The sequence below is a fragment of the Pseudorca crassidens genome, chromosome 16, assembly GCF_039906515.1.
Source record: "Pseudorca crassidens isolate mPseCra1 chromosome 16, mPseCra1.hap1, whole genome shotgun sequence".
Classification (NCBI taxonomy): domain Eukaryota; kingdom Metazoa; phylum Chordata; class Mammalia; order Artiodactyla; family Delphinidae; genus Pseudorca; species Pseudorca crassidens.
The window spans coordinates 14,124,554-14,151,594 of NC_090311.1; the positions used below are offsets into that span (position 1 = coordinate 14,124,554).

Here is a 27,041-nt window from a genome sequence, read left to right on the forward strand (position 1 = left end):
CCTTTATTTTTTTATTTTTTAACATCTTTATTAGAGTATAATTGCTTTACAAGGGTGTGTCACTTTCTGCTTTATAACAAAGCGAATCACTTATACATATACATATGCCCCCATATCTCTTCCCTCTTGCATCTCCTTCCCTCCCACCCTCCTTATCCCACCCCTCTAGGTGGTCACAAAGCACCGAGCTGATCTCCCTGTGCTGTGCGGCTGCTTCCCACTGGCTGTCTATTTTACGTTTGGTAGTGTATATATGTCCATGCCACTCTCTCACTTTGTCCCAGCTTACCCTTCCCCCTCCCCGTATCCTCAAGTCCATTCTCTAGTAGGTCTGCATCTTTATTCCCGTCTTGCCCCTAGGTTCTTCTGACCATTTTCTTTTCTTTTTATTTTTAGATTTCATATGTATGTGTTAGCATACAGTATTTGTTTTTCTCTTTCTGACTTACTTCACTCTGTATGACAGTCTCTAGGTCCATCCACCTCACTACAAATAACTCAGTTTCGTTCCTTTTTATGGCTGAGTAATATTCCATTGTATATATGTGCCACATCTTCTTTATCCATTCATCTGTCGATGAACACTTAGGTTGCTTCCATGTTCTGGCTATTGTAAATAGAGTTGCAATGAACATTGTGGTACATGACTCTTTTTGATATATGGTTTTCTCAGAGTATATGCCCAGTAGTGGGATTGCTGGGTCGTATGGTAGTCCTATTTTTAGTTTTTTAAGGAACCTCCATACTGTTCTCCATAGTGGCTGTATCAATTTACATTCCCACCAACAGTGCAAGAGGGTTCCCTTTTCTCTACACCCTCTCCAGCATTTATTGTTTGTAGATTTTTTTTGGTGATGGCCATTCTGACTGGTGTGAGGTGATACCTCATTGTGGTTTTGATTTGCATTTCTCTAATGATTAGTGATGTTGAGCATCCTTTCATGTGTTTGTTGGCCGTCTGTAGATCTTCTTTGGAGAAATGTCTATTTAGGTCTTCTGAGGCCACCACATTTTTAACAAGGGTACAGAGTTTGTAAAACGTCTTCTTGCACCATGTCGCTGCTGCAAAAATTATACCTGTGGAAGAAAACCTTTCCAGCATGAGGCTCGTTTGCTCGTGGAAACGTGACCTCAGATGAGTAAACGGCTTTTGGCCCGCTCGCTGGGATTCGGACCTCTCTGAGTGAAAAGCTTTTTGCTACACCAGGCAGAGTCCAAGTGACTCTCACCCAGCAAATCCACTCAAAGAAGCTCCTCCCCTCCATGGGCTTTTAATGAGCTGAGAGTGAATCAGTGGTCAGACCAAAGATTTTCAAAGTCTAGGGGGTTTGGGGCTTAGCAATGAGGATCTCCTTTTAAGGTGGATCATATTTTAAACACAGTTAGGAGTTTCCATATTTTAAACACAATTAGGTACTCTCCCAACTCCTACCAAGTAAGGTTCTATTCCCTCCGAATGAGAAGAGCTTGCCCCTATAAGCTAGATCCCAACACATGCCGTAGTCTCCAAACAAAACAATTTACATTAATACCTGCACCCCAGCTGGAATTAACTCAGAGATTTCCTACAAGTACTGCACGTGTCTTCCTTATTGCTTAAGGTAAAAGAGTTTCATATTTGCCTGGTTCTTGAATCGATGCCTTACCACTGAGGCCTTGCTCCTGTCAAGTTGAATTTGGCTTAAGGAAAATGATTGATTTTTCAAAGTAAATTGGATGGATAGATGGAGAGTTGAGATGAAGAGTTGGGTAGATGAATGGACGGATGGCTGAACAGCCAGAAGGGTGAGGAGACAGGTCTGGAGAGATGGCTGGATGGATAAGTGGATAGGTAAGTGGATGAGCAGAAAGGGCTGGACGAATGGATGAGTCGATGAATACCTAGATGGGTAGGTAGGTGGGTGATTGGACGCATGGATGGATTGGTGAATATATTGATAGCTAAATATAGAAAATAAAACTGAGATGGAACGAAAGATACTCACTCAGCCCTGTCTTCACCACTTTGCACTGTAATTCGGGAAGCCCCCAGTTTGGGCCGGAAGAGATTTATCACATGGTTGTTCCAGAGGAACTTGACCTTCTGGACTTTTCCTACATTGAGGTCCACATCAATGTCATGCATATGACTTGCGTCTGGTCGGAGGGATCCTCTGAAAACATAGACAGGAAATGTTATATCAGCTGGATATATGAATACATAGGATGACAGCAATTTATTTTTTCTTCAAACAACGGCTGCTGTTTCTGGTTTTCTGCAAATAGGTTGTATGACTTCATGCACATCCAGGGGCTGCTAAAACACAAATGTATTTGTGAAGAACAGACCTTTAAAAAATACTGGACTCTAGATTTCCACTGTCTTAGTTTGTCCCTAGAGGGAAGTTAAATATTTGGGGTGGTGTATTAACCCTATTAGTTCACTGCAGGACTATATTAATGCAATGTCTTATGTTAGAAGATGCCTGTGGGTCAGCCGAGGTCATTTGTTAGCCCCTCATATGTAGCACAGGAAGTTGTCAAAGAATTTTAACTTAACACGAAAATTATTATGTAAAAGTTTGTGCAAAATCCAGACTCTAATTTTACAGCGCGGTTATGCATTCATCCAACACACATTTACCAAGTATCTCATACGTCCAGCAAAAGTAGGTGCTGAGGCTACCACAGCAACGAGAAGATGGCCTCAGGCTTCCTGTGTGTGTGTTGCCAGGAAGGGAGTTGCCATACAAACGCGCCTGGCCTAAGGAGAATTTGATTTTCCGAAAACCTAAGTCAGGAAGCAACGACTGACAATCCGAAAGGAGTTAGCATTTGTCTCATTTTAAATAGCCGGTTCCCCCTCTGGGCCTCACTCCTCTCATGTGTAAAATGGGGTGATTGAACCAGATGCTAAGCCTTCCTTCCAGGTTTGACATTCCAGGATTCAATGGTTCTGTATAATAGATGGCTAGATTTACAAAGCAGTTTATACCCAATCTTGTATGAAGAATCTATTATGGGAAGTATGGTCATTTCACTTTACTATCAAACTTACTTGAAAATTTCATATTGTTTTGAGTTTCCATTACTTCCATACAAAGCAATCCTGATGTACCCACTCACTTTCTTTTTTCCAGCCAGTGTGACAGATACCCTATATCTCCAACCTGTTGAAAGAAATACAATCATTCGAATAACTCCTCTTGTTGAAAAGAATGACCTCGTGGACGCAGCCTTGTTCCAAGCTCTACGTCCCCCGCGGATGAGAGGTAAGGGTGAATGTGAGTAATGATTTCCTTAAACGAGGTTTGGAGTCCTGGGATTCAGATTCTAGGTGGGGGTGAGGGACTCCAGAGGAAGTAAATCTTATACTTCAGCACAATCTCTTGTTGATACAGCAATGTATGTGCCCTGATGGATGCAGGGCAACTGGTTACTGTACCTGTGTACCCTGGGTACACATCACTGGCCATCCCCAGAAAGGCCACAGGGAGAGGGAGATGCTTGTGGCTATAATGTTTGGATAAATCACCTACTGCTCTTTTAGTTTATTGCTGTTTTCACATGCAACGGACATATTCTCAATAGAAAAACAACCCAGATAAATTAAAAAAAGAAAGAACCTTCATCAGCACCCCATCTACCTGCCCTGCATCCCAGGTCCTTCCCTGATGTCATCACTTTGGTCTCTATACTTAATCAAGTCCAGTGGTTCCCAATCAGGGGGAGATTTTGCCTCCCTGGGGACATTTGGCAATGTCTGGAGGCTTCTTTGGTTGTCACACTGGGGGTGAGGTGGGGTGGGCGTGGAGAGCTACTGGCATCTAGTGGGTAGAGACCAAGGATCTGTTAAACAAACTGCAATGCACAGGACAGACGCCTACAACAACGAATTATCCAGCCCCAAATGTCAGTAGTGTGAGGTTGAGATAGGCTGATCTAGAGCTTTCTCTTTCTCTTTCTCTCACACATCTATGTATATAAAAGAATATGGGCTTCTTTTCCCTTCTTTAAATAGTATGTGCTGTTATTCTCTATTCGCTCCACCCATCCCCACCCCAGAATGATTCCCTTTCTCCGTCCTGCCCTGTGTTCCGGAATGTTTGCCTCCCACCCCAGGATCCTTGCTGCTGGCTTTTAGCTGGGTTTAGCCAATACGAGGTATATGCAGGAGGTCAGAAGGCCAGAGGAGAGAGGTGCGGGTGTCATCTCCCTGGCTCCCACCTTGCTCCAGAACCATGAGTCCGTCAGAAACTCCCTCCTTCCCTGTATTCTGAGAGCTGCACAGCCACCAGATTCCGGGGGCCTCGGCATCCCTTGCCCTTTTTTTTCTTGTTACAAAGAAAAATATTTTATTATAAAATTTTGGAAAATATGAATATGGGTAAGTAAAAATTTAACATGAAAATCTTGCTTGTTCCTTTAACCCTGCCCACACCTCTAACAGGAGGCCCTTCAGTAAAATCTCTCCATTTGAGCCACTTGGATGAGTTCTGTCTCCTGTTGGGACCCTGACTGATACATGACATGTTGCAGGCTGTTTCGTCGCTTGCCTTTTCACTAAATATGCCTTAGAGATCTCTCCTCAGCACATAGAGCTATCGCCTTCTTTTTAGCGGTTCTGTACAGTATTTGGTGGTTTACCAGTTGGTGGGTATCCAGGTTTCTCTCTCCAATCTTCTGGTATTAAAAACAGTGCTGCAGTGAACACCCTTGAGCACTTTCTCATGCAAGTATTTTCATAAGGTACACTCTGAGAAGTGGAATGACTGGGTCAAAGGAATATACATATAAGACTTTATAGAGAGTGCCAAACCGTGATCTTTCATGATAAATATTGTGAAGATCACATGAAATACTGTAAGTGAAAAGAGTTTTGTGAAGTGCTATATAAATTTTTTTTTTAATGTAAAAATCCCTTGAAAAATAATTGCTCTTCTATTCGGCTACCGTGTGATATTAATTTTAACAAAATAATCTTGATCGTTTCGCTATCTTGTACTTTTTTAATGAGAAGCTGGGCAAAACAACAACAGAAATGCAGCGTGCTTGTGTGTGTGCAGGGGGACTGGTAGAAGATGTATTTAGCCGGAGACTTCTTGACTTACAGGGACTTTGCCCCGCCTTGCCCTCTTCTGTTAATGGATCCATCCTTCCTGCCACTGGGGTGGGTGGACATGTGACCCAGCCTGGGCCAATCACTGTACTTTATTCCATTGATCAGGATTTTTGGTTAAAGGAGTGAACTTGAGATCCAAGACAAATGCCATTCTACTGCCTTTCCATTATAGCTTAAACTGGTTGGAGGTGAGTTTCTGTCAATTGCTACCAAGGGTCCTAATAAGGCTGATACTCTGAAATTATTTGCAAGAATTTTTAAATGAGTAAAATGGAAACTTACGAGTAAAGTTACCACTGCTTCCTGTGTTCAGGAAAAAGGTTTGTCCCACAGCACTGGTTTTCCCCTGAAATTGGTCAGCATAGTGCCCCATTTTGGGGCATCCTTCAGTAGGACAAGGGAAACAGCCACTCTAGTGAAAGAAAACAGTCTGTCTGTGAGTCGTGGGCCTTTGACTCACCCATTTTCCTTTCCATCCTCCTGTCTATCCATCCATCCATCCATCCCTCCCTCATCCATCTTCTCATCTACCTATTCTTCCTTCCATTCATGTATCCATTCTACCCCTTCTCCCACATCCACTGCTCCATGCAGGCACGCATCCATCTACCCATGCATCCTTGCACACACTGGGAACTTTCCAGAATGAAAAGTTGGGGATCTAGGGAAGGCCCAGCACAGTTCAAGTCTGCTGTCCCCCTCCTGCCCATCCTATTCCTGGGAGGAAGGCTCTGTAAGCCTCAGCATTTCTAGTGCCTCCTTTCATTAGCCGTGGAGTTACATCTCTGCTCTGTTCCAAGCCAAAGGGACAACACCACCATCACCACCAACTTCCCTGGGTGCCTGGTGTGACCTACCTCCTGAAACTCATTGTAGGACGCACAAGGGTAGCCTAGGAAGCCATCGGGGCTGAGGATACTGCTTGAGTAATACTTGTAGCTTCTTATGTGATTGCAAGCCACAAAGTCTTGGGTTCCTGAGAAGACAAAGGCCAAGGGCGCTAACAAGAGGCATTAAACTTTTGAAGCCCGAACCATTCTGACCCAGCGAGGAATCACCTCTGCATTTCACAGGTGGATGATGGTGTCCCTGAACACCTTGGTCACAATTCACAATTTCTGTCATTGACCTTGACATACTTCGGGGCAAGTAGAAAAGCTGGGGGCTTGTTTAGTAGTGGTGGTTGGCTGGAGTCGCTTTCCTCTCCCCGGCACTGTCTATTTTCTGGGGTGGCCCCCCCTCAGGGCTAGGCAAGTGTTAGGGAGTGAGAAGGTCTAACAAGCACCTCTGTCTAATCCTCGGGGGCCAGGCATGTAATGTAAATAAATAACGAAGGCTTGGGGGAGTGGGGAGCGTTGGTTAGAGATATATCATACTTCACCTTTCGCGTGAACCAAGCTTTTCTGTCTATGGTCTCAGGCTGAGAAATTCTTCCTTCTTACTCCTCCAGGCATGAGGTAAAAGCAACGGAGAGCAAGGTCACCATGGCCTCTGGCTACTCTTTCACCGTCTTTCTCTTTAAACCAAAGTCCTCTTGTTTGGGAAATTGTTTTTTCCTGTCTCCAGCTACTAGGTACAAACTTCCCATGGAGTGATCCACAGTGACCCTGGCATACCTGGGGACCACTGCTTGGGGGTCTGCTGGGCTCCATCCGCCACCCGTTGGGAAAGGAATGTTGCCCTTTGTGCTTGGGGGATTAGCTCTCCGTAGCCCCCCAGTCCCGCGCACCCCACACCAACACTCATTACCAGACAATAGGACCTGTTTCGAAGTTAACTGTCTCTTTCATCCAAAATTGCTGCCCAGGGATTCCATGTTAGAGAAGCAAGCGGATGTAATTGCTCCTCAGCGGCCAGGGTGAGTCGGCACGCACACAACAGAAGCACGTTCCAGCAACCGGCCACCTCTCTAATTAAACCTGGGCTCCTTCCTATTATGTGTGCCCTGCTCGTCCCATCGGAGAGGGGGCAGCCCTCACTGTGACTCTGGTGTTCTTTCAGAAATCAGATCCGCCAAGCAGCCCTCCCTCGAGTTACCCGGTGCTGAGCAGAGAGGAGGTGGATGTTGGCTATTGTTTTATCGACTCTGCTCTTTCACATGAGGCACATGGAAGATCAAAATGCCACGGAAGGCCGCTCAGCTCAAGGTAAAAAACTGGACACAGAGCTTGCTTTGCGCCAGGCCCTGCGCAGGGTCCTGAGGAGTCCAGGTCGCCCAGGCCATGGCCCCTGGCCTCGGGGAACTCCCCACTCAGAAAAAATAAAGACTAAAATGAGACGATCACAGACTCAAAGCCTCCACTTTTAGGGAGGAGAGTGGCGCCTGTTCTCAGGGGAGGGGCAACAGGAATAGCCCCGGGCCAGAACAAGGGGCGGCTAATGGAGATGGCACTTTAGGTCTCCTAACATTAGGGGTACTGAGCCTGCTCTCTCAGATAAATGGAGACACGCACAAGGCTCGTCCCCCAGACCCCCAGGCCTCCGCCTCCATGCACGTGCCCCTCAAACCCACAGGGCACGGCCATCCTCCCCCTTCCCCCCATCGTCTTCTTACCAGCTCAGTCCCTTTCCATCCCTAGCACCTGACAATAGCAAATGGCAAGAAAGTCAAAACCCTCCACATCTTTGCTTATGCTCTGCAGATCTTCAAGGAGCCTGCACTGAAGGAAGGATGGGGGCCAAAGGCAAAGCTGGGTCCTAACTGATGCGCCAGTGCAGCCCATGTCTCAGCATCCTGCTAAGGGGGAGAAGGCGCAGGCTGGGCATGGGGTCGGGCTTTGCAGCCAGAAATTGGGCTTAAATATAAGGTGGCCTTGGGCAAGTTTTATCACTTTTCTGACCCCATTTCCTCGTCTGTAAAACGGGGCTAATCAGAGTAACTATCTCGTGCCACTGCTGTGAAAACGCCCGGCACAGACCACACCACCTGCCTTCTCCCCAAGTGGAGCAGCTGCTGTCTTGCTTCCCTCATTTACATACCTTCCCATATTCCATTTATATCAATGATGGTTGACAAGGCATTTTTCTGACATCCAGGCATTTCCCTTCCTCCATTTGGGTAGAAATCCAGGTGGCCCACCTTTTGGCTCATTCCAAAACCTGAAACATTGGCAGCAGAGACGAGTGGGAAGGAAGTGGTCCCAGAGTCAGGTGGTGGCCACGAAGAGCGTTCAGCTCCTTCCAATGGGAGGAAGAGCCTTCTTGGCAACTTCTCCCCACAGTGCAGCCACCCTGTCTCTGGCTCTGCGGAAGTTCTCAGATGAGCACTTGGCAAGACAAGAAAGGAGGAGAGGGCTTCCCTGGTGGCACAGTGGTTGAGAGTCCACCTGCCGATGCAGGGGACACGGGTTCATGCCCCGGTGCGGGAAGATCCCGCATGCTGCGGAGCGGCTGGGCCTGTGAGCCATGGCCGCTGAGCCTGCGTGTCCGGAGCCTGTGCTCCACAACGGGAGAGGCCGCGTACCACAAAAAAATAAATAAATAAGTAAAAAATAAAAGAAAGGAGAAGGCCCTGAACAACAACGATACCATCATCGGTGTCCTGATACCATTATGCACCAGAAGACACATGTCAGGGCAGGGCTGGTGCACTTTTTATTACTTTATTCATTTTAAAATTTTGGTTTCTACATTATAGTGTTAACTGAGACCACATAAACTTTGTTGTTATATTGAGAACCACAGCATAATGGCTAGATGGTTTGGAGTTTGAAGCACATAGACCTGTGATCACATCCTGGTTCTTCTTACACATCTGTGATCTTGACAATTACTTGATCAATTACTTTACCTTGTCGAGCCTCAGTTTCCTCAGCTATGAAGTGGTAATAACAATACCCACTTTTCAGGGTTGTTACAACGATTAATGAGCTAATGTATGCAAAATGTTCAATGCAGCACATGGTAAACACTTCATAAGTGATAGGATCATCAAAACCATACCTTTTATTGGTACATTTCATGAGTGGTTATACAAGAAAATATTGAAAAAAGAATGTTAATTTTAGAAGAATTCAATTAAGGGCTATATTTAATCTCCAACAAAACAAACTGTAAGCAAAGCTTTGACAAAAGAAGAAAAAAAATGCAAAGATTACCTTTGCATTTTGCAAGTACAGGTCAAACATCAATAATAAATGCCACTCTGGATACTGACAGACTAGGGAAGGATGCAGAGTCTGGAGACGGAGGGAGCCTTCCACAGGTTATAGAAGCCTTTCGTCCTACCTTGGGCCTCAGGCTGACATCACTGGCACTGAACTTGCTGTTTGTTTGTGGCTGACACCCGTTTTGACTGGTTGGTTAACCATTTTGAATACCACCCTGTGGTATGTGTGTGCAGGTGGGGGAGGGTGGCAGGGGGCACATGCCTGGATCTGCTCTCATCAGTTACAGCCCTGGTCCCTGAGAGGTGGGGTGAGGAACTTACCCAGGAAAGGGATTATGGGAGCAGAATCCGTGTGAATCACATCCACAAACATGGCATCAGACGGGTCCAGCCGAACCTCCTCTGGCGTGCCCTGGAAGCATGGCTGTGCCGGGTCTAGCCCTAAGAAGGGGGAGGTGGACAGGGAGGCCGCACTCTAAGACCACCCAGGATCTAAACCCTGTACGCACAAAATCCATGGGGATTCCTGGGCGAAGGATCCCACGCCCCAGCAGTCATAGTTTGGAGAATTGAGTCTGTAGGTCCTGGTCTGCTTGGGAGAGAGGCTGGGACAGAAAGGCTGCCAGTGGGGTCGTTGCCTGTCACAGGACATCCAGAAATCCCCACTGCCTGGCGTCATGGAATATCGGGATGGTGCCCTTGCTCCCTTCGTCTCCCTTTTCCTTTCTTCCCTCACACACGTTCTGTTTGGCTACAGCTCTCCAAGACTGAGCTCCCGGGCCCGGCCCAGCTCCTCCACAGTCTCCGAGCCCTGCACGGCCCATTCCCCCGCGTCTGTGGTCATGGCCCCCGGCCTGCTGCTCGCTCTCCCACACTCTCCCACACTCTCCAAGAGCCCCTCAAACACGACCTCTTCATGGAAAGTGTAGCCTCTCCTTTCTTGGGTCATTCCCTCCTCATTGCATAGGATTCTTCTGCATTCGTTAATTCTGCTTTGACTTTTATTTGTCTACTTAGTTGTCTGCCTCCTGCACTAGACTGTGGATTTCCTGAGGCAGGGGCCGTGCCCAGTTCATCTTCAAAGACAAGCAGAAGGTGGAAGGAGCAGGGCACTCAGGACTCGGTGACCTACATCTAGTGCTGGCTGCTCAAGGCCAGGAGCCTGTCCTCCTTGCACCTGGAAAGTGGGGATAACAACAGTAACTCCCCTGGCAGGGTTACTGTGAAAATCCCATGGAAAGATCTAAGAGAAAGGACATTGCAAACTGAAAAATATCCTTTATCCTTCACCCGAAGCCTAGCCTGGTGCCCAGAGCAACAGACGCATTCATTAAATGCTGACTTGAACAGTTTGCCTAAGTTACATATTGATGTGGTGCACCAAACGGTTGTCTGTGTCTATGTCTGTGTATTCATTCTGCCTGGTGTTTCCTTCCTCCATTTATTCTTTACTGAGCACCTGCTATGGCAGGTCTCAGCTAGTCACTTTCATTTTCTGCCTGTCCTGGCACAGGGAAGACATTCAATAAATATTTGTGGAACTGATGAATTGATTTTTTTCAAAAATCAGCTCACTTTTTAAAAAACTTTGCCATACTCTACCAATAATAACCCTGAAGTCATGAGTTTAATGTGTTAGTTATATTTTTCTTTTTTTATAAATGTATTTTTGCTTACAATCCTGTATTTTCTAGCACACGTGAAAATATATGAACAATTATTTTTCAAGTCCCCTGCACCACCTAAAACCAGTTCCAGGAGGATCGGAAGGGGCGCCCTTGGCCGTGGAAAGCGCGCGGGTCTCTCCTTCCACCGCCTGCTCCCCTGGCTGGGCCGGCGCCCGCCCCCAACCCCGGCCCAGAGACCCTACCTGTGATCCTGCCCACGCGGCCCCCCAGCCTCCTGCCCGCCTCAGCGGCCGTGTGCGCGCCCAGGCTGTGGCCGATGAGGTGCACGTTCTCGGGGCCATAGCCCAGCTGGGTCTGTGGAGGGAAGGAGCATCAGGTCCCAGAGCACCAGGTGGGGATGCGCGGCTCTCGGGGAGCGGGGATTGGGGCGGGACCCAGGCTGGAAACTCGGGAGGAACGACCCCCGGCTCCAGGCCGCCGCCTAGGACAGCGCGACCCGGCCCCTGGCTGGCCACAGGGGTAACGGTGCTCCCGGGGTCCGGCTGGCGCGCGGGGTAACGGTGCTGACCAGCGGCCAGCGCATCAGCTGCAGGCCGCCCTGGCCGGGACTGGCAGTGCTCTGCCAGCTCCCACACGCAGCCCACCGCGGACCTCCCTCCCCTCGTCCCCGGCAGGGGCTGGGCCAGTGCAGAACGTGGTAATGGGCCCGGCTCTGGGGGTCTCCAGACTCGACCTTCCTGGAGGCCGTAAGGGACCTTCCCTGAGAGCGAAGACTCATCTGGGCTGAGAACTTCAGGGCAGCCCAGCCTGCTCTACAATTCCCAGAACAGCCTGCAAGGAAGGCTTATTTCAAAAGGGGAAACTGAGGCCTGAAGAGGTTAGTCTGCCTCAGGCCCCACAGCTAGGGATCTTCAGGACAACCCCGGAGGGAGGAAGTTTGCAGCTTCATGTAGCAAAGGCCCTTCTTGGGCTCCCGGCTTTCAGGCTCTGCCTCTACCCATGGGTCCCCAGGCTGCAACTGGGTGCCACGGGGTGCTGGCCTGCCCCTCTCCTGCCCCCTACCCACAGGATGTGGCCCAGGCAGGGGTTTACCGACAGCCCTTGTATTAAGTAAGCTATCTCCGCTCCCACGACCCGAGTGTTGTGGACAGCTTGGGTGTATCCTGTCCTGGCCCCGCGCTTCCAGTCCACACACATGCAGTTCACCTTCTCCACTTTAAACATTTTCTGGGAAAGACAAACATGAGGGAGAAACCAGTTTATTAACAGCCACGGGTTGCACAGTCCACAGATAGGCGTTCACAACCGTCAAGCATCTAGCTTGTGTCAGAACTTTAACATTCCTCACACTCGTCCTGATCCACACCACAGTGCTGTGAACTGGGTATACTTACTCCCACTTAGCAGATGTGGAAACTGAGACCTGGAACAGAGTGACTTGTCTAAGGTTTTACAGATGGTCATTGACACAACCAGGTCAGAAAGACGACTTATGAGGTCAGGGGTTAGCAAACTACTACCCGAGTGCCAAATCCACTCGGGTAGTAGTTTGCTAACTGCTTTTATGAAGTTTTATTGCAAACAGCCACACCCATTTGTTTACAGATTGTTCACCTCTGCCTCATAGCTACAACAGAAGCCATATGAACTGAAACCATATGGCCCGCAAATGCTACAATATTTATTACCTGCTCTTCTACAGGAAAGTTTGCAGACCCTTATACTAGATAGTTGGAGCCACAGAGAGGCTGCTTTTATGTTCCCAAAAATGCTTTGATGGGAGATATAAAGTATTGAGGGACAAGCTTAATAAGATGAAATTTAGACCGAGGTAGGAGACAACTCTCCCGGATACATGCATCTTTTGTATCATGTAGTGTGACCCAAGCACAGATACTGGTGCCTTGGGGGCTGGAGGGAAGAAACATCAGAAAGGGCTACATTATATCCTTTGTTCATTTGGGGAGGTCCTGGACTGCATTTTGAAGTTGGGAGTGGTTGGCTGGGGGGTCAAGGCATCATGGTGGACCACATACCCTTGGCTCTCCAATACCCAGGTCCGCGTAGCCTCCCTCTGGAACTCAGGAGGCACGTGTGAAACCCCAGACCAAGAGGAACAAAGAGCGCTCCGGCAGAAGCTGCTCGAGGTCTTATCCCACTGCAGCTTAAGCCTCTAAGAGCCGTGCCACGGGCACCTCCTACAGGCCAAAGCTGTAGACACACGGGATTGTGGTGTCTTGTGGACAGAAGACCTCGTTTCGCATTCCACGTCTGGATTCAACTTTGGGCAAGTACTGAAGTTTTCTTTGCCTCAATTTCTTCATCTATAAAATGAGAACCATAACTGTGCCTGCCTCACAGCGTGGCTGGGAGGGTTAAATGGGACAAGGACTGTGGAATGATTAGCACAATGCCAGACTCACAGTAAGTGCTCAGGAAATGGATGGTATGAATAAGAATTCATTACTAATATTCACGGTCACTATAGAGCTGCGCTGTCCAATACTGTGGCCAGGAGCCACGTGTGGCTCTTTACAGTTAATTAAAATGAAATAAAATTTAAAATTCAGTTCTTTGGTCACACTGGCCACAAGCCAAGTGGTCAGTAAGCACAGGTGGCCAGTGGCTCCTGATCCGGTAGTGCAGATATAGAGCATTCCCATCATCACAGCAAATGCTTTTGGATAGTAGTGCTGCGGGGGGTAAAGTATTTTTTATGACATACAAGGGTTTTATATAAGCCATCAGAGACAAACGCCAGGTCATTTGCTGTTGTCTCCACCTCTGGGACTTTCTGATTGGACTCTGGGTCTTTTCAGCCTCATAAGGAGATGTTTGACTAGAGGTTCGTGGGTTGGGAGACCTTGACATTGGGTAGCCATGAGAACCCGAGTTTTCCTCAGTGGTTTTAGGATGGACCCGTCTCTCCTGGGAAGTTATCCTTTCCCAGCCTCAGGGGATGCGGAGTTTGCCTCCATGTGCTGGCCGCTGCTCTCACCAGGTGAGGAGGGTGAATGCCTACCTTGCACAGGTCAATTATCCAGTCCTCCTCCCCCTTGTCTAGGAAGCCGTGGATGACGAAGCGTGTCTTGCGGTCCAGCTGGAAGTTTGAAGCCTCGATGGTGGCTAGGTCAGTGACATTGATCCGCTGGTTAAATTAGAAAAGATGAATTTGAGTGTTGGCCTTTCCAAGCCACAGACCCATTAGAGCCCATTCCCGTAGCCAAGGTGACAGATTCAACTCCCACGAAGTTGGATGAGGCTAGAACAGGAGTTCCTGACTTAGGGTTGGAGGATAGAATTCAGAACGTCCAAGTTTATTGATTTTTCTATACTGAAATGTAGCATTTTTGTTAATTGTGAAATTGAGCAACAAACATAGCAGACTTAGCAATACACTGTCACCAATAGAGGTGGCAGATATTTTCATTTTATATTACAGTTGTTACAGATATTTAAAAATATCATCTGTACTCATTACTATTAAAATTACAGAAGTTATTAGACCAACCCCTAGACCTTGTTCTTTAGTGAGATAATAAAGCAGCATATTTATCTTTTTAAATCTTCTGATAACTGTTTTCCAGTATAATTAGTGCCCTTTTTAATCCAATGTTTTTTATTTTATGCATTTAACCCTTCCTGCTCTGTTGAGGTGCATCTCCCCTCTGCCAGATGCTTCTGGCCCAGGGGTTCCTCAGCTTTTCTGTGCCAGGACCTCTTTGGCCATCTGGGGAACCCTATGAGTCCCTTCTCAGGCTTTTTTTTTTTTTTTTTTTGCATAAAATATATTTTATTTTTTTAAATGGGGACTCTGGGTGGGTAGTTTGTCACCTAGAATCCGACAGTAGGTGACCTCGGGGACCTATAGACAGACACCCTGCTCTCTCAAACTTGGTTTGGGGTCAGAGCTGTGAGCTGCTTGAGTTCTGAGCAAGTTCTTCCTGTTCACTTCTGAGCACCTGGAGGAAGCCTGCTGGCCTCCACCTGGCAGGCCTTCTAGGAACTGAAGATTGCTCCAAGGGTCCCCAAATTTCTCCTTTGTCATTAAATGTCCCCTGTTCCCCTTCTAGCTCCTGAGGAAGGATTTACATCCCCCGACCCCTACCCTCTGAGGGGCTACGCTCCCTCCACTGCCTGGTTTGGAAAGAAGCCAGACCCTCTCAGGGATACATAGGTCTGGGTTTCTCCATAAGAGCTGCTCACACCCCCTTCCTTCCCAAACAGGGTTCTAATCCTTGGAAGCCCTGCAGTTCTGTGCACAAGTGTGTGAATGTGTCCGTTTCCGGGTTGGGCGCCCATAGATTTCATCAGATACTCGAAGGGATTTATGATCCCGAGAGCTAAGATGGCTCTAAGTCTAACACTGGTGAGGGAGCGTCATGTGAAAAGTTCCAAGGCAGTGAATTATTCCTCAGACAACCATGTGAAGGCTCCAGTGTGGGCGCCCAAATCCCCCACCATGCGGTCATTCTGTGCCCCTCTTACTTGGTAGTTATTTGGATTCTCATTTGTATACAGAAGAAAGTGGGTGTCAATGTCCTTGGGAGACCAGGGAAATAACTTTAAAGGCCGCTGAAAGATGCTGGTCCATGGTTTTTCATCGGAAAAGCAGCCGAAAGGTTTGTAGCAGATCTCCTTTCCTGGGGCAGGAAGAGGAACAAACAGGACACGTGTGAGGTTCTGAGAAGGAGCAATGTCATGTCAGCTACTCGGGAGGACTCTTCAGGGTACAGCTCAGGGCTGGTGAAGGCCGCTGCTCATCTTTATCTTTGCTGTCGGTGTTCCTCAGACTTCTGTGGTGATAAGAACCACCTGGGGGCTGAGGGTGAATGAGCATCTTCACACTCCCAGGCCCCTCCCTCAGAGATTCTGATTCAGAGGGTCCGGGGTGGGGCCCGAGAAACAGCATATTTAATAAGTGCCCCTGTTCATCAGGCAGGTTGGGGAATCACTGAGAATTCCTGGGAACCTTCTGCCTTAAAACTACCTCTTGCAGGAAACTCCCAGATGGCCCTTTACATCCACTCATCAACCATCATGTATTTATCAAGTGTCTACGAATGCCGTAGCACAGAGATGCTATTCGATGAGTCTTGAGGTCTCTCTTACGTCCAGCACAGGCCATGCACACAGTAGGCATTCCTGGGTATCTGTCCAGTCCACATGTCTTCACGTCATCCTCCTATGCACCTTTGTTTTTTCCAAATTATTCTCTGCCATTTCAGATTTCCCTGTTGTTCTTTGAAAAGGTAAATGTCTTAAGAACAGGGAGAATTTATTTTTGCATCATACTGTGTATAGTAGGGGCTCAGTACATGCAGTTGATGACCTAAATAACCCCATCTAAATCCGAGGGTCCTTTCTCTAGTCCATGATATATTTTCACAATTATGTCACCCCCAGTATAACCAGGGGTGACATAATTTCAAATCCAGAGGATTACGATGGATTTTCTCTCTTAGTCTTCCTCAACTGATGGAGCCAATTATTAGTCATTCATTCAAAAACTGGTAATAGTTAATACTTGTTGTTTACTATGTGCCAGATACCACACTAGTGTTTTACCAGTATTGGCCTCCAAACAGCCCATGAGGAAGGAATGAATATTACCTTTATTTGACAGAAGAAGAGCCCAAGGCACGGAGACGAAAAGTCAGCTACCCAAGGCCACAGCCAGTGGTGGAGCCACGATTTGAACCCTAGAAGCTTAACTGGGAATAAAAGTAGGAACTGGGGAGCCATAGAGACAAATCAGATCGAAACCCGGCCCTGAAAGAGAGGAAACCTAACTGGGAAGGAATAATGACAGCGTTGAATTCATTCTGGGAAGAGGGAACCGTCCCACAGGAAAGGCCACAGGAGGTTAAAGCAACCTTGGCTTCAGATGGTAAGCGCAGGGGCTTCGATGCCAGGTTAAGATACCTGGGTGTTAGGTGGGTAGTGGGGAGGTGCTGGGGGTGCTGAGCCGGTGACTGGGGTGGGAGACAAGAGTAAGTGGCTCAGAGGTGGGGGAGCCTGGGGGCAGGGCTGTGGGCCTGGAGAGGGGAGAGGCCTTCTGACCTGATGGCAGAGGAAGTTAAGGAAGAGGCGGGGAGATGGGGCGAGGGGGTGCTGTCCAAGCCTGGTGGGGGACAAGTGAGTTTGAGGCATGGTGGGAGGCCCTGGTGGAGCTGCCTGGAACTTGGGAGGACTGGGGCTGTGCTGCTGGGGACTGGACAAGGGGGCAGTCCTGAGGAAAAGACACATGAGGAGAGCACCTGGAGTGACCTTTGGAAACGCCCGTGTCTGGGGCAGGAGGAAGCAGCAGATCAGCGAAGGAGACCAAGAGGGGTTGGAAAGGCCTGAGGAGCAGCCAGACCCCACCCGGGCTCTTCTGTCGGGGGCCGGGTCTGGCGGCAAGGCTGGGCTGGAATTCCAGAAAGGCAAGAGGGGGCTGGGGGCAAGCTGAGGAGACAAGGGGAAAGGGTCCGGATGCAGAAGCAAGCCCTTGCAGGGACTGGAGGAGACCACGTCTGTTCTTGGGGAGACTGTGCTCAGCAGGGTTTGGGGGCCTCACGAGCCAGGCAGTGAGGGGTTCTGACTGATGGGAGAGGAGGTGAGAAGACCCGGCAGTGTGGGAAAGAGAGCACCTGTGAGGTACACCTGCGAGGTACACGTGTGAGGAGGTGGGGGGATGGGCATAAGCAGATTCGGGCTCAAGGGGGCTTTGGTAACAAGGGAGGTTTCAGGACAAGTAGAACGTGGGTGTCTGCATCTCCTCTGGGCAGGAGGCCGGGCAGGACGGGAGTTCACAGAGGGACACGTCCACAAGATTTTAGTCTGCAGACGTGCACTTGTCTATGCCTAGGAACTGAGGGTATTGGGGGCCTGACAAGAACGTCCCACTCTCCACCTGGCCCAGCTGCCTGCCACCTCCGTCGCCTGCTCCAGCCACTGGAGCCTTTGCAGGAGGACGGAAACCAAGCTGGACAATGCTGGGATAATCCTTGTTGAGCACGGTGCCCTGTCTCTACCACAGAGTCATCACTCCCCGACTGGTAGCGATTGCTGTTTCATGCAATAATGATAATGCTATTAATTAGGGAGAAAGTGATGAGGATGCCTCTGTCTGTCTCACCCAAAGGCCAGCCCAGGCACGGTCACCAAAGGGATGGTGACAGCATCCTCACCTCTGACTGTGGCCAGCAGGAGAAGGCCGATGGTCCAAGAGGGCAGCATCTTCGGGGATGAAGACAGAGACGCACGGACACCAGATGCACAGGCACGAGGCTGGCGGACAGGGCAGGCGGCCCTCAGCACACATGGGGCTCTCCCTCGAGGTGGGGACCCTGAGGCTGAGGCCTCCCTGCACACAGGGAGTTGGGCAGCGCCTCTCTCGGACCCTGCACTCAGGGTCTTTGCACTGCTGTGCTCCCCTGTTCTGGGCCACGTCCCCCTGGCAGCCCTACCCCTACCCGGCTCCCTGCCCACGTGGGGCTGTGACTTACTGTGTGGCCCCAGAGCTTCCACCTGCAGCCCAGCAGGTTGGCCATGGCCTTTTATAACCAGACTTTATCCTTTGGATTCCTCAGAAAAGGACGGGGGTGGGGGATAGATAGGGCTCTGTACATGCCAGGTTGAACCTAGGTTATCATAAATACATAAAGCCAGCTCAGCTGGGGAGCAGGGCTGTTTATGAAGTGAGATTTGAGGAAAGGGAAACTGACTTTATAGGATGGCAAAGGGCTCTGTTAATCTGAATTTACAGGTACAGTTGCCAAAAGATTGTGTTCCCCAGGTGATAAGAGGGAAACTCCAAGCTGTAGTGCCACCCACTCAAAGTCCTCTTGGAAACAGGAAGCCCGAACTCATCTCATTGCCCTGCAGACACTGGCAGAGCCGTGCAGGAGTGGGCAGTCTGAAGCATCCGTTCAGTGGAAGCATCTGTTTTTGAAGACAGCCCTTGGTTACTTTGGGGGTGAGGTGGGTGGAGAGCATCCTTCCAAAGATGCTGGACAGAGTTGTAAAAACCCTGCTGGTGGAGGCACTCAAAAGAGTCAAATAAACACTGTTCAGATACAGCTTTGTTGGGAAACAATGTAGTTTATGACTCGGGGATAAGAAAGATGGAAGTGTTTGCTTTCCTTCAGGGCTGAGGGGTGAAAGCCAGGTGCTGCCCAGCTGTTTTAAAAATTGACATATGATTTAGATGCTCCAAAGTGTATACATCTTAAGTTGAGAACTTGAGTACAGTTTAATGAGTTTTGACAAATGTATACTCCTGTGTATACGCCCCAGATCGAAAAGCATTTCTAGCAGCCAGAAGTATCTCTGATGATCCCTGTACCACCACCCGCACAGCCATGCTCCGACTTCTATCACCATAGATTAGTTTGGTCTCTTCTGGGATTGCATATACGTGGAATTATGCAGTATGTGCTGGTTAGAGTTTTGCTTCTTTCGCACAACACGGTTTTGAGATTCGCCCATGTTCCATGTATCAGTAGTTGGTTCCTCTTTATCGCTGTGTTATATGGTACATTTCTGTGTATCTATCACAGTTGGTGTATCCATTCTGCTTTGGTGGACACGTGGGTTCTTTCTAGTTTGGGACTGTTATGGACGATGCTGCTGGGAACTTTCTAGTCTACTACCCGTCTTTCGTTAGACTTGCACTCATTTCTCTCAGGTTTGTCCCCAGAGGTAGCATTGCTGGGTCCTGGGGTGTGTGTGTGCTTAACTTTAGGAGCTGCTGCTAAACACTTTCCCACAGCGACTGCACCTGCATGAACTCCCGTTGGCAGCTGGGTGAGAGTTCCAGTTGCTCCGTATTCTACTCCTGCCCTTCAGTCTATCCCACAAGGTTGCCGGCAATTTCCGGAGGGTTTCAAGTGTAGAAAATGGCTTCTTTTTTTTGTGAACTTCCCTTCTGAGAACTCTGAGGCTGGAGGTGAGCAGGGTGGTGCTGAGGGAAGCCCAGGAATGAACTTCCTTATCTCAAGTGGGCTTAAGAAAAGTCAAGCTTTGTGGAACTGGTAAAGTGCTGATGAACCTGAGTGGGGTCACCTATACCTCAATGACCCCAAAGCCCAATGTTGCCACCCCACAGCTCCTGCGGGTGTCCTGCAGCTGAGGAAGGAGCTTAGTCCAAGGCCTGACACTCATGCTTATCAAGGACCCTACTGAGGAGCCTGGAATGGCAGTATGAGGCTGAATGGAAGCCCTGGACCCATGACGCGGGGCCGGTGGCTGCCCACCACTCTTGGGAAAACATACAAACTCCTCACCAGGGTGCAGCGTTACCTGGACCATGCCTCTCTCCCCTCCCTCCCCTTGAGTCTCACTCATTGAACTCCAGGCACACGGGCTGTGTGTGGTCTTTTGAAAGTGCCCATCTTGGAGTCTTCGCATACTCTGTTTATTCTTCCTGGAACACACTGCCCTCAGTCTTTCCCTGCCTAAACTGAAGTTATCGCTCAGGGCTCAGCTTAAATGTGACGTCTTCAAAGAAGCCTTCTCCAGTGCCCGTGGAGAAACCAGACCTTCCTTTACATCTCTTATCACGTTCCTTAGTTTTTCTTCCACGGAATGTATCCCAACCGGTAATTATATTTCAGGGATTATTTGTTTAGACCTTGCTTTGGTGGCAGGGTCAAGGTCTATAGAATCATTTATGTGTCACCAGAGCTTAGGACAGCGCCTGACGGGTACTAGGTGATCACTAAACATTTGCTGGATGAAAGGATGAAGCATTGGAAGCTAATGGTGAGCTGGATAACATCCGGATCTCTGCTGCCTTCTCCTCCCTGCTCCGTGCCCCGGAAGCTGTCTCTATGGACAGCCTCCCTGCACTACTTGCCCTCGGCCTTCTGGTTGGGTTCGGTCAATGGGAAGGAGGTGGGAGGAGGGAGAGGTCGGGGTATTTCTTCCCCAGGCTCCCTCCCTTCTGTGCTGTGGTCGGGTGATGACTGCACTTCCCTCCTGACAGCTGCAGCCCCTCTCAAGCAGCTCCTCCCCTGGCCCCAGCTCCTTCCAGACTCTCACGACAGCTTCCTCCCTCCAAGCTTCAGATTCCAGGGAAGTTAGAGCTCCCAGCTGCTGCTACATCCCTGGTGATTTAGTACCCCTAGTGGATTCCCTTAACCCTGTCCATAGTTCTGTAAACAGTCCCTTGGATAAGCCCTTGGACTGGGCCATCTTTTGTCACTGGGGCCCTGGCAGGTGCGTCTAGCCACTGGACACCCCCTGAGAGAGGTTGGTCGCAGTGGTTCAGAGGCCTGTGGTCCATCTGGTGGGTTAGCTGGGCTTGGGCACCACCCTTTCCTGACTCTATATTCCTAATGAGGACATTTCCATCCTCGTTAGGAAAGGGTTTGGACTGTGTAGTTGTCTGGTTTCACCACCCATCGTAATAGCAGCCAAGCCTTTCTGTGACTTGTCTTTTTTTTTTTTTTTTTTTGTGGTACGCCGGCCTCTCACTGCTGTGGCCTCTCCCGTTGCGGAGCACAGGCTCCAGACGCGCAGGTTCAGCGGCCATGGCTCACGGGCCCAGCCGCTCCGGGGCATGTGGGATCCTCCCGGACCGAGGCACAAACCCGTGTCCCCTGCATCGGCAGGTGGACTCTCAACCACTGCGCCACCAGGGAAGCCCTGATTGTCATTTTTGACAAAGATTTAGTGAGACACTTTCAGATAGTCTGTGGTTCCCATTGTCTATGCTCTCCTGGCTCCAGCTACAGACTGGTCAAGTAATCTGGGAAAACTCACCTGAGTGGCCAGTGGTGTTTCATCTGGTCAACAGTCACCTGGGAGGGCAGAGCTGGAAAGAAAGGGGAGGGTTATAGTTCATTTAGGCAAGAAGCGATTCTTGTTATTTCCAGGTCACCAGGCTCTGTACTAAATGCCAAGGGCAGGTCGTGGTCACCCCTGTCCTCAAGGGACCCACTGAGGCAGATTTGCTCAGTATGAGGAAAAGCTTTGTAAAGGTTAGAATCACTGGGAAGTAGGATAGGCCGTTGCTGGTGGGGCATGACCCCTGCCTTACTTGGATGACATGGTGACTGAGTAGACATGGACAGAAGCCAAGCATCAGATGAGGGGTGACTTAAGCGACGTACTTCTAAGGTCGTCTTCGAATCTGGGATCCCACAGGAAATTTTGGAAACTGCAACCTAGAGAAAGGACTCACCTTTCAATTCAAGCAAGAGTCACCCTGAAGGAGCGCAGCATCTAAACCCCTCTTTCAAAGTGGATAAGGAGTCATCCAAGAGGTGGCAATACCTAAGATAATGAGAAATAAGCTGAACACACACGTCTCGGGGATACAATCTCTGGAAGAGGTGCTGAGGGCGTGAGAGAGCTGAATATCAGAGGAGAAATAGGTGGTGTTCGTTCAAAAGGTGTCTTGAGAGAAGACGGCGGCCATCACATCGTAGCTCCTAGAGCGTCTTTCTTATTCCCATTCTACAGCCAAGGCAACAGAGGCCCTGAAAGTAAGGGGCTTAGTTGGGGGCGAATGGAGAGGGAAACCTTGATTTTAGGCGCCGCCTCCTACTGTGCAGCTGCTCTCTCCTTCTGGAGGCCTCAGTTTGCTGCCCTGTAAATGGGGGGAATCTCGGTGGATTTAGGAACACTGTCCCTGCACCAAGCTGACCCCACGGGGCTGGGCACCCCTGCCACAGTCACCAGTGGCTGGGGGCAGACCCACTGGGTGCTCTCAAGCAGTCCCGAGCCTGCCTGGTCTCTGTGACAGGTGACTCGAGGCAGGGCCCCATGCCGCCCCCCAGTTGGCTGCCCGTGGCAGGGGCAGCTCAGCTCCTCCTTCTTCTCTGGGGGCCTGAGGTTCTGAGGTCCTGCCAGCTGTCTGCCCTGGGAGGGAAGGGAAGGCCAGCACCTGTGGGAAAAGTCATTCACTGGCCACATGTAGGCAAGCGGCAGGGTCAGAGCCTGGGGAGCCCTGCCAGCTGGCACAGCCGCTGCCCGGGGGAGGGGGTGGCTTGGGTTCTCCTTCGCCTACACCCTGAGGCCTATTGAGACCTGTTCATTCCTTACCTTCATCACATCTTTTATCTGTTCCCTCCCCTCGCCCTCGAGGGGCTGGCATCACGTCTCTCTAGGGCACCGCATCCGCCTCCCCCAGGGTTTCCTCCCAGCTCTGATCCTGTGGGTGGCTCCTTGACACCCTCAGATGCGTGTCTCACATGTCTGTTCACGCTTTCGTGTTCCTTTTTATGCGGCCAGAGCGTGCTGGATGCTCTTCCAGCCTTGAGGGTGTAACAGGGAGGGAACAGAGTATCCTACTGCCCTGCCCTCATGGAATTGATGGTCCCTTGGGGCACAGACACTGATTGCCTAAAAGAAATACAATTTCAACTGATTGAACAAGCTAACAAGGAACAGCACACTGAAGAGGGCTTGTACCAGGGCTACGTAATTTGGGCTTTAACTAAAGAGAATAGTTTGCGGGTATCTGGTGGAGAGGGATCCAGTTTAAGTGGAGTCCAAGCTCCTAAGCTGGACATGCGAGGTTGGCCACTGTTATAGGTTGGGTTGGGTTCTTTGCAAAAAGATATGATGGAGTCCTAAACCCTAGGACTTCAGAACATGACCTTTTGGAGTTACGGTTTCTACAGAGGTAAAATGAGGCCATTCGAGTGGGTCCTAATCCAGTATGACTGGTATCCTGATAAAAAGGGGAACTTTGGATACAAAGACATGCACAGAGGGAGAAGGCCATGTGAACATGAACGAAGAGATATGGGTGATATATCTACAAGCCAAGAAATGGCAAAGATCACCAGAAACCACCCAAAGGAGAGAGGCGTGGACAGGGTCTCCCTCACAGCTGCCAAAAGGACCCGAACCTGTGACAGCTTGGTCCTGGGCTCTCCAGCCTCCAAAATCGTGAGATCATAAGTTTCTATTGTTTAAGCCACGCCGTATGTGGTACTTTGTTATGGCAGCCCGAGAAAATTAACATGGCCACCACGTGGCCTCGCCCAGCTTCATTTCTGCTCTTCCCTGACGCCTTCCCACCCTACAAGTGCTTAGATGGAAGGACACACAGTTCTGGAATACACCTGTTCTTTTCCTCTCCTGAGCTTTTGCACCTGTGGGTTCTGCTGCCAGGGATGTCAGCTGTATCTCCCCACTGAGGAGCCCCCTGGGGTCCCCGCTACCACCCCCGAGGTTCGTTCCTCCCCCACCCCTCCCTGCTCCTCTCTGGCCACATTTGCTCTTCCGTTCCGGGTCCCAAAGCCAACTCTCTGCTCTCAAAGCCTGTGACACTGGACATGTCTTCCACATTTCCAGTCCCAGACCATACTCTCCAAGGTTTCTCAGACCTGAGTAAATAGAAGGACACCATCCTCACTAAAACTTTTCACCCGCCCCCCGGACGTTCCCATTAACATCATTTCATTGCACATCAATTTAGGAAACAAAACTCTTACTGCAAATTACCACAACAAAGAGAAAACGTTGTCTCTGTAACTGGCTGAAAAAAAATAGATTATCATCTAGGTGAAAACACAAAATTAAAAAATTCCCTTGGAGAATGAGGAATAAGTTCACTTGGAAGCCTGGGATGAGAAGACTTGCCTTTAGAGGATTCAGGAAATACTGTTTCCTGAGGGAGCTTCACCCAGCTGCACGGGGAGGAGTACCCAAGGACTTTTTAAAAAGGCCTGTACATGGGATTGTTCTTGAGTTGGTCAGGGTGGGGCCTGGGACAAGACCCCCCCCCCCCATCTTTTTTTTTTTTTTGCGGTACGCGGGCCTCTCACTGTTGTGGCCTCTCCCATTGCGGAGCACAGGCTCCAGATGCGCAGGCTCAGTGGCCATGGCTCACGGGCCCAGCCGCTCCGTGACATGTGGGATCTTCCCGGACCGGGGCACGAACCCGTGTCTCCTGCATCAATAGGCGGACTCTCAACCACTGCGCCACCGGGGATGCCCCCCAACTCCATCTTTTTTTTAAGCTCCCAGTTGATTCTAGTTTGCAGGCTGGTTGGTGCAACCCTGGCACTCCTGGAGCTGCCTCAACTAGTCCCGCGAGCCCCTGGATGCCCAGCTTCCTGCACCTTGGGGTGAGCATGCAGGGCCTGAGTTGGGTGGGTCTGAAGCCCATCCTAACGAGCACTGCTTTGCGTGCCTGCTGCCTTCTGGTAGCTTTGAGTCTGGGGTCAGACTGTGGCCATACTCCCTAAGGAGCCTCCCTCATCTTACAGCTCCCTGACTTAAGGATGGAGCCTTCTGTTCCATTTTACAGATGAGAAAGCTGAGACCCAGAGAGGTGGAAAGCCCTTGCCCAAGGTCACCAGGCTTGACTAGAGCCCTGACTGCTGGCTCAGTGTCTTTTCCTATTGCTTCCAACCAGACTGAATGTCCCCCTGAGCTTTATGTTAACAAACTGACTATGAATGGGGTGTATTTTCATTGCTCCAAAGGCCGTATTCATATGCATTCTGAAAAATGCACCACCTCTGTTATTTAAAAAACAAAAAAGAACAAAGTCTAATCAATCTGGCCCCCTGCAGCTGCTGAAATCTGGATTTCAGATCTGCCGGGGCCACATAGACACTGCAAGTGTCCCCCAGAGTAACCACGGAGAGCCCTAATCTCCCCATCCAGCTCGCAGGCGGTGCGTTAAGGTCAAGGGTGTGTGGGGACAGGAAGTGGAGGCTCTGCAGCCACACTGATAAGTAGCCAGGGTGTTATGATGTGATTTCTTCTGTGCTACGATTCCTACTTACCTTGTGTGAGACGTATAGGATTTAAGCTATTGAAATAGTTCAAAACAAATAGTTCAAAATAGTCACAGTGGCCAGTGTGAACTTCCATATTAGCTGTCTTGGAACGTCCGCTGTAGGACTGCGAGTGTCTTAGAGTGATAAACTGAGTGGTACTTTAGATAAGAAATTTGATGGGTAACATACGTCACTAGAACTGAAGGAGCAACTGATAGAGACAAGGTACCCTGGGTGTAACTGTTACACCTCCTGACCCACTCCTTGAAAAGAGACACTGAGCCCAGCGACTAGAAGGCTCTCTGCTGGAGGACCCGATCCCCAGGTGCTGAGCTGTTGCAGGTGGTCGCTGCCCGAGGCCCTGTCAGAGCAGAGGGCGACTTCCCACTCATGCTTGTCTGGAGGCCTGTGGTAGGACCAGGACCTCCGCTCGTGCCGAGATGCCTGCTTCCCTACTTCTTCTTGGGATGGTTCATTTACCACCTTTCTTATTTTCCCGGCTCTGACTAAGCTGTGTCGTGTGCTGTTTGTGTGCAATAACAAGTGATTCATGAATTGAACATTGGCTACTTTTCGTGTGTCTCCAGCCCCGTGATTCTTACCTGGCTTTACCGCTGGCCCCTGCGACACACACGAGGTCAATGGTGGTGATCATGGAGCCACCTGTTCTTTGTCTTCCTGGGAATTTTCTCAGGCTGTATATCCGATTAAAGGACTTACGCCCATTCTAGGAAAGGGACTCGGGAGGAGCCAGCAGGAGGCTGGCCCTGCTCTGGCTCGGGTCTCCAACAGCTGCCTTCCCTGTCCCTGGAGCAGGTTACCTGTCTCAGGTTACCGGTGCACCTGCTGTCAAACCCAAGGTCACCCAGGTCACCCGAGGCTCAGGGCAGAGCCTCCGCTGTGTGCTTATGGTATGGCCAGCAGATTAGGGGAGTCTCGGCAACTGGCCTCTTCTGTCTGCAGTCTTTTTTCAGCTTCCTCCTTGTTTTAAAATCCTTTTCTCCAAGTTATTGGCCGTATCTGTCAGTCTGGGGAGCAGGTGAGACAGGCTGTCCTTGAGCAGGAAGGACCCTCTAACCATGGCCGACCAGTCCCGTCCCCCTCATTATACCTGGTTCCACCTGCCACCCTCATACATCTCATCACTTCTTGCCTGGATGTCTGTGGGGGCCTCCTCCTCCTTGCTGGCCTCCCAGCCTGCAGTCTCAGTGGGTCGTCTTCCTGCAAGCCTGGGCCTAGTTCCCACGGCTCTTCGGAGCCTTCCCCATCTTACTCCTCCTTCTTCTGGCCCCCCTGTCCTGGCATATACCTTGCTTTTTGCCCTAGTGGGCCGCATGGTGGTGTTTATTTAGGTGCCGGCCCCCTACCACCGGGCACACTCCCGGGGGCCAAATGGAAGTCGGCTTCCCTCTCACTCCAGTGCCTGCACAAGAGGTGGTGTTTGGGAGTGTCTGCAGAAGCTCCATTCCGTTGAT

At 49.9% G+C, this 27,041-nt stretch overlaps 1 protein-coding gene across 2 annotated transcripts; it reads right to left on the reverse strand.

The window, feature by feature from the left end:
- Window positions 1–1,013: 1,013 nt before the first annotated feature.
- LOC137208391 (pancreatic lipase-related protein 2) lies at window positions 1,014–18,058 on the reverse strand. Of its 2 annotated transcripts, none has more exons than XM_067708858.1 (12): window positions 18,010–18,058; window positions 15,326–15,480; window positions 13,860–13,985; window positions 11,930–12,064; window positions 11,080–11,191; window positions 9,531–9,650; window positions 8,081–8,200; window positions 5,959–6,077; window positions 5,384–5,513; window positions 3,038–3,149; window positions 2,005–2,153; window positions 1,014–1,114 (listed from the first exon to the last, which is right to left on the reverse strand). In XM_067708858.1, the coding sequence occupies exons 1-12, from the start codon at window positions 18,056–18,058 to the stop codon at window positions 1,014–1,016; spliced, it is 1,428 nt and encodes a 475-aa protein (XP_067564959.1). The 2 variants fall into 2 exon arrangements, with proteins under 2 accessions (XP_067564959.1, XP_067564960.1); XM_067708859.1 differs by having other exon boundaries at window positions 1,014–1,077; window positions 1,986–2,153.
- Window positions 18,059–27,041: the final 8,983 nt, after the last annotated feature.

What these genes read in the sequence shown, in the direction of transcription:
- LOC137208391 (XM_067708858.1), bottom strand. Translation starts at nt 18,058, where the DNA reads ATGCTGCCCTCTTGGACCATCGGCCTTCTCCTGCTGGCCACAGTCAGA. An exon ending in AGAATCCAAATAACTACCAA is followed by an intron (nt 13,986 to 15,325) that starts GTAAGAGGGGCA and finishes TAATTTAACCAG; the next exon opens with CGGATCAATGTCACTGACCT. An exon ending in CCTACAATGAGTTTCAGGAG is followed by an intron (nt 5,514 to 5,958) that starts GTAGGTCACACC and finishes TTCTTTCACTAG; the next exon opens with AGTGGCTGTTTCCCTTGTCC.